Consider the following 7,584-nt stretch of genomic DNA (forward strand, 5'->3'; position numbering starts at 1 on the left):
AATAGCAGAAATGAGAACAGAATCAAGCAGCAGAAAGAAGGTAGCAATTTATCATTTTAACTCACAGGAACAGCTTTCATTGCTCTTTTCTGAGTGTCTCCATGCTCACGTAGGAAATCCATGTCAAAATGGATCTTTAAGCAAATCTTGCCAGATATGAGTTGTCTGTGTTTTTCTAAAAGGAACACAAGCCTGACTTGACAAGCTGGAGCAATGCACTTTAGTGAAAGACAAACCTCAGAATTGCAGATGATGTTAACAATTTGACAGTGCAGTGGAGCGACATGAATAAAGTTAAGAATTAACTTGTGTAATTCCCCAGCCTGTAGAGAGCATTGATTCTGTATTGCTTTAAATGGAAAATTAAAGTTTTATTTCCACAAGGTACATTCAAGTTTCTGCTCAGGAAATGCTGTAGAGGGCAGCATGACTACAGAAGACAAGAAACATACTCCGGTAACTAAATAGACCTTGCATTGGAAAAAGTGTTGACAATCTCAGACTGAAAAACCCAAGCACCAGATTTATGCAAGCTTCAGTTCCAGGATGTATGGGAAGCTGCTAGGGAAGAAAGTGGGATGGATTGGACTGCAGTGTCGTCATTATTCCATGCTGGGAAAGCCTGGCTCAGCATTTTTTATTTTCTCTGGAATTGTCTGGGAGTTGGATGAGAACAAGTTGGCTGACCCTCAGTCCGTATACAGCAGAGATGATACTGGTTGGTTCACAGAACCTTCAAGAAGAGATAAGAGAGCGATATCTGCTCCTTCTGTTGGGAGGGTGGCTGCACCTATTGCTAGTGAGATATGCAATATGGGGAAACTTTTGGATTACGCCATGATTGTCAAATTCTTCAAGTCACCCTCTTTCTCCACCACACTGGACGAAGACTATACTGCACATTACTGATGCTGGCATGAAATGCAATCTACATCCACACTGCAGTGTGTAGCTATACATCGGTGAAAGGATCTGGCATGGGGAGGCAGCAGGGAAAGGCTTTACCTATTGCCACCACCGCTAGAGACTTTCCCCACTGCTGGAGTCTTTCCTTGTGGCAGGGAAGGACTTCAGCAGTGGGGAGCTCCTGGAGCCTTTCCCTGCTGCCCTCCCCATTCCCCTCCAGAGTCTTTCTCCACTGCCGGAGTTTTTTCCTGCATGGGGAAAGGCTCCAGCAGCAAGGAGGTAGCGAGACACGACATGGCTAAAAATAGCAGTGTAAACAGGGAGGCTGACTTGGCTGAGTAGACAGCTTTGTAGGGTATGTACTAGTGTACATACCCATGCCCTGTAGGTGTGTCTTTACTCTATTCAATGCATGTATGAGTTCTACGTGGCACCAAAAGAAGCATTCAGTGTTGATGTATCTTTAGAGGAGACAGCCTATTGCACTGGGCCATGCAGCCTCCCTTTACTCTCCCTAGCAGCTGCCAGAAGATGGAGCCTGAGAAGCCCCAGACTTTTGGAGTTCTTTTTCCTAAGCACCCACCAGCTGAAGGCTCTGAAAGTTGTCTGGGCCTTCCGGCCACCCCACTTGACCCAAAGGGACGGTCCCAGAGCACTGGACTCAGAAGGACCTTCACGGATTCCTCATATCACATTCACTCAACTCTGAAACTTGGGCTCTGGATTTTCATTTTCCTGTACAGTCATTGGTGGTTGTTCTCTCGTCGTTCGACCTCTCTCTTACCATTGTGACCCTTCAGCTGCCCCCCCTCCCTGTCCACTGTATTCCTCTCCTCTATTCTTTCCACATAATTTGTTTCCCCTTTTCTCCTCTCACAATGTGTTTTCCTCTTCTTTACATTCCCCTATATTATTCCCAGAATCTGTTCTCCTCCCCACCACACCTCTCTTCCATCTCAACCTCATGGACTGTATATCCTAAACAAACAGTTCCCATCAAACTGAACTGGAGCAATATATATAAAACAGTCTGATCGCTCTCTTGCTTCCACATGAGACCCAGGCACAACCTTTACTCTTGGTCCCAGCAGTGCTCTCTCATAGAATCTTCCTCCTGCACAGGGCTTTCTGAACTCTTCTGGAGGCCCAGGAGCAGCCGCAGAAAGCAAAAGAGAGGCAGCACCTTCAGAAGACAAGCTCTTCTGCCCTATGTTGTTTGCAGGTTGTAGCCATGTTTGTCCCACAATATGAGACGCACAAGGTAGGTGAAGTAATATCTTTCATTGGACCACCTTCTGTTTGTGAGAGACCAGTTGAAGAAGAGCTCTGTGGAGCTCGAAAGCTTGTCTCTTTCACCAACAAAAGTTGGTTCAATAAAAGATGTTACCTTACCCATCTTGTCTATCTCTTCTGCCCTAGTGACACAAGAGCCAGCAGAACATTAGATCTCCCAGTGTTTCCACTAGCAACTGCCAATGACTTTGACTGTTATCACCTCTCTGCCCTTCCCCACTTTGCCCTCTCACCTGGATCCTTTACTTCTCCTTCCTTTTCCCCATACTTCTCCCACCCAACCATTATGAACTCACACTCTCTGTATAACTCATCACATACCTAACGTATACACATATGTCAACCATGAATGTTGGCCAATGTTGCTGAGGTTTTAACATGAGGCAGAAGAAACTTCCTTGTGATGATGTGGAGTGTTAGCATGTTTCTACTGACAGCGATATGTGGGCATTAGCATATATTGTCCCATAACTTGGTATTTCTTTACCCTTTAGGGGATGTCATACTTAGCCAATCCCTAACCCAAGTCTTTTTAAAAAATGGTCACATCCAGTCTGCACATCCAAGCTTTTCTTTTTTCTCCCAATGTGTTTCCCTTTGTTTTAATTCATTTTCCTCCCATGATTTTGGAGCAGTCACATAGACTTACAGCAAATGATATATATACAATTTCATACATAGGTGCTGGAACTAGGGATGCTGGGGAGCTGCTGCACCCCCTGGTGTGAAGTGGTTTCCATCATATCCAGGGTTTACAGTTTGGTTCAATGCCTCTCAGCACCCCACTATACAAATTATTCCAGCACTCCTGATTTCGTAGCAGGATAACCTGTGGATTCTGGGTTTCATGCTTTGTTAATATTTATTAAGGTTTTCAACTCATTCTATTCCTGCTGGAAAGCCTTACAAAAATGTTCCTTATGCAGTAATGAAATAATAAAATACCAGAACTATCACAACTTTTAAAGATAATTCCTGAAGCAGATGTTCACAAACAGACAACTTTTATTAAAATAACAGTGGGAAAGAGTTTGCTTTTGTTTGTTTGGCCCTGGAGGAAATTAAAAAGCCTTTCTATAATTTTGATTATAACTTCAAGTGTGGATTTTATTGTTCCAGTGATGTGGTTGTATGAAGGATTGAAACCTTTAGGGTTTAAAACCTGTTTTTAAAAGCTATAAATTGAACTGTCCTTGTTAATGTTAGGAAAACCAATCCCGTGGCAATTTTCTCTTCTAGAAGTTCTCAAGTGCTGAATGTGTAGGTCTGCGCTGATAACTAACTATATAAAAATGGCACCCTCTTACTCAACACATCGACTCCTTGGTATATCTACTGACTTGTGACCAAAAAAAGTACCCTTACTGCTAACTCTTGTTAACTCTGCAGAGCCAGCACAGCCGAGAGAGAGGAAAGTGGATTCTATTCTTTTTTGTGCATTATCAACAAAAATGTTCATTAGGGCCCTGATCCTGCACCATTTAAGTCAATGGGAGCTTTGCCATTGATTCCAATTAGGGCCTGATCCAAAGATCATTGATATCCATGGGAAGATTTCACTGGGTTTGCACTGTTGTCACGGTCTTCAAGCTGTGCTCTCAATGTGGTTGCACTAGTGACTAGTGTAGATGAAAGCATAATTACAAAACCTTTATTACTGGCAATGATGTGCAAAAAGGAAAGAACTCAGCTTGACTTTCAGGTCATAGAATGAGTTTGAAGGACAGGGAGTTAAGAAAAAAAATTTTGTGGATGTTTTTGTTTTGTTTTGTTTTGTTTTAACCTGGAAGACCGTAAGAGACAAGAAACACCCACAATGCCATTTTTATGGAGTCATTTTTCAGAATCGAACCACACTTGTAAAATAAGCCTTCAGAGAACCCCTCCAGAAATATGAATGAGTGGATTTTCTTTTAATGAATGTAAGTTGATTCGTCTTACTGAGCACAAGACCTAACACTTTGCTGATGATGACTGAAGGGAAGGTGAGATCTAGTGCACTGTGCACAAGGCTAGGAGGTAGGAACTTTTGAGTTCTAATTCCAGCTCGAACTGTAAATCTCCATGTGGCCTTGGGGAAGTCACTTTACTGATCTATCTCAGTTACTTTATCTGTAAAACTGGGATAATATCAATTTATCCACCTGTCTATTGTGTGTGGGGGTTGGGGGTGTGAGACTTCCAGATCCCAGGGGTTAAAATATATTTGTAGAAAATACAGTTTAGTAAGAATTTGAACTAGAAAGCTACATTTAACAGAAATGTAGCCGTGACATAATAGTGCAAAATGTTCTTAAGTTAGTTTGTGAATAGAGGATGTTAATAACTGACGAGCATCATTTTTACCCTGCAGGAGTTGAGAATACAGCTAGTCAACTCAAGGAGTATACATTAATACATGCACACCAGTGGAGGCTGGTGACCTTGGAAGTGGGGCAGCAAAACTGACACATGACATATTCAGAACAGGATTATGCTGTAAACTGGTTCTGAAAATGCCATGTGTCAGGTTTGCTTCCCCACTTCCAGCAGTCAACAGCCTCCACTGGTGTGCATGTATAAATGTGTATGCCTTGCGTTGAGTAGCTGTTCAGTAAGCTAGGATCACAGGGTAATGAACTACCTGACTCAAAATGGGCAGGGATTACCATATTTACCCAGGAAAGCCTCTACTGCTGACAAATTCAGCAATAAATATTGACAAAACTATATTTTTATACATAGGTATTAGATCTGGACTGATTCCAGAATCTGGAAACAGAACCACTTAAGATTCTGATTTCCGTGTCTGACCCAGGCCCCAAAAGGCTTATTTTCTGGTTTGGATACAAATGGAAGCTTGTGAAAGTAGTTGATCTTGTGAGACTTCCATCACATAAGAGGATCAAATTAATGCAAGGTCATCTGATCTCACAAGATTTGTGCCATTTTGGCCCAGAATCACCAAGGACAGTTCATGCTAGGGTTTGCCAAAATCTCTCTGATTTAGACTCATACCCAGATTCTAGTCCAGTTCTGACCTGGTTCTGGATCTGAATACTGCCTCTTAAGCCCACTTCTAGTATTTTTTGTTTTCTGAAAATATTTTAACTGCTTTTTTTAAAAAATTGTGTTTTATATAAGTGGAGTCTTCTGTCAAAAGTAGTTAAGATAAAAGGAAGCCGAGAACTCATGAAAACTTGGACCTGATACTGATCTTATTTACATTAATGTAAATCAGGCGCAACTCTATTGACTTCAATAACCTTTCCAGTTTTACACCAATGAGATTAGAATCAGAGCCAAATTGTTTATCAAAACCAGGATAGATTTTAATTCATGACATCATTATTTATAATGATATTTCTTTTCAATTTGCAGCTGGGCTTCTTTCGCAGGAGATACAAAGAAATCATTGAGGCTGAGAAGAACAGGAAGGAGAATGAAGATAGTTGGGACTGGGTCCAGAAAAATCAATGAACTGCCAGAAAAAAGGGTCATGTGACACACACTTGCTAGCCTATTGGTCCTGCTCTTGTATCTTCCATATGTGGAAGAAGGAATCTTCTCCAGATTTTTCGGAGGCCCTGTTGATGCTGTGTTCTTCATCATCCTAACAAGCTAGGGAACATATCCTGAGGCAACCACTGCAGCCATGTCCGGTGACTGGAGCGATTTACATTTCCTGTAAGAGTTGAACTTTGAACTTTGGTAACCAAGCTGCAGTGCAGAGCAATATTTATGAATCCAACATATGTGGTATACCCTCAGGGGAAGACTGATACCTAAAAGTATTTTTATAAATATAAGCTTTTTATACTGATTATGTCTTTATATTTGTATCAATGTTTTATTGTTTCTATTGAATAGCTATATAGTTCACTCAAGCACTGATATCTGGCTAAAACCTTGGAAATACATATATTATATATAAATCTTATTGTACTTTTGAACTTCAATGCAAAAAAAAAAAAAAAAAAGACTTTCAGATGAAACTAGCTGAAAAACCTCACGTGGCAAATCCGCAAGGCTTGGTAATGTATATAGACCATTTAATGGCAATAAGCCAAAGTCTTTTCACATTTTTTAAGCTGAAGTTGATTTTTGAGTTATGAGCTAAAGAACCTAAAGTATTACTCACATATGATTTTCTGCATTTGAATTTATCCGTTACTAATCTGAGTTGTGGGAAACAATTACTCACAGCCAAGTAACAAGAATTATAGTTCCACATTGCCTCTTGTATTTCAGGAATATAACCTTTTGATCACAGGGCATATTGCACTGAAGAAAGCAGTGAAGAATGTCTTCCTTTGGCCAACTCTGTCTCCCACAAGCTGTAATCCTTTGACAATGGGCAACAAGATACTGCAAGGATATAATTGGGCCAACCACTTAGGCATCAACTAATTACTTTGGGTTAAAAATGGAATTAATTATATCAAAATTCATGATATAAAAGATGGTCTTTGATATTGTTAATGGTCATAATCTGTTTCACATGTTGCTGTCCAAGCTAGTGATACATAGCTACGCGGTCTGACCATTATGCCTGCCATCTAAATTTTATACAACCAAGTTACAAGATTGTTTACATGATAATCTTTAGAATAATGGCTGTATTAGATAGATGAGCAAATTAGATGTATTTCTAAATCTTGAGGTTTCATATTTGGATGCTTTTAATACTAGCTATCATCCTTCATCTAGTATTAAAAACTGAGTTGAATTCTGGCACAGGCCTTGCTAAAATGCAGACCCACACTCTCAAATAATTCTTTAGCAGATTTCTTACTGGGCTGGAAGAAACTTCGTGCTAATGTTCATAGAAAGAGCTGTTTGGTATCTGACTAGAAATAGTGCTACTGGTACACCACTTGTTTATAGACGTTATTGGTCTGCTTCTGCTCTTACATTTCAGCAGCGTACATCAGGAGTAATTACATTGATATGCTGCAGGGCCAGCTCCAGGTACCAGCGTTGCAAGCAGGTGCTTGGGGCAGCCAATGGAAAGGGGCAGCACGTCCGGCTCTTCGGCGGCAATTCGGCGGCTGGTCCCTCAGTCCCTCTCGGAGGAAAGGACCTGCCGCCGAATTGCTGCCGAAGAATGAAGCTTGGGGCGGCAAAAACGCTGGAGCCGGCCCTGATATGCTGGTATAAAATCAATGTAAGGGAGAGAAGAATCAAGCCCCATGTGTTAGAAGGAGATGAAAAAGGAGCAAGATCGTAACTGGTGTCATACTGCGGCACGATGAAAGAGTACTGCAGGAACACTGAAGACTTGAATGCAAAGAATAAACAAGAAATCTGCATGAGTATTTGCCTGATCCTTACACTTGTGAAGAGGCATTTTCTTTGCAAATTCTCTATCATTTCCAACTACAAAATATGAATCGTCTCCATACT

The 7,584-nt window shown here is 41.0% G+C and overlaps 1 protein-coding gene across 1 annotated transcript in view; it reads left to right on the top strand.

The window, feature by feature from the left end:
* The window catches only part of LOC112104941 (integrin alpha-9), a 295,892-nt gene extending 289,150 nt beyond the window's left edge, over positions 1 to 6,742 (top strand). Inside the window, exon 28 of the mRNA XM_026663550.2 lies at positions 5,560 to 6,742. Coding sequence (XP_026519335.1) covers positions 5,560 to 5,658 — 99 coding nt within the window. The 3' untranslated portion in view covers positions 5,659 to 6,742. The remainder of the gene's footprint in view (positions 1 to 5,559) is intronic.
* Positions 6,743 to 7,584: the final 842 nt, after the last annotated feature.

The sequence above is a fragment of the Terrapene carolina genome, unplaced genomic scaffold (assembly GCF_002925995.2).
Source record: "Terrapene carolina triunguis isolate 2854851 unplaced genomic scaffold, T_m_triunguis-2.0 Scaffold33723, whole genome shotgun sequence".
Classification (NCBI taxonomy): domain Eukaryota; kingdom Metazoa; phylum Chordata; order Testudines; family Emydidae; genus Terrapene; species Terrapene triunguis.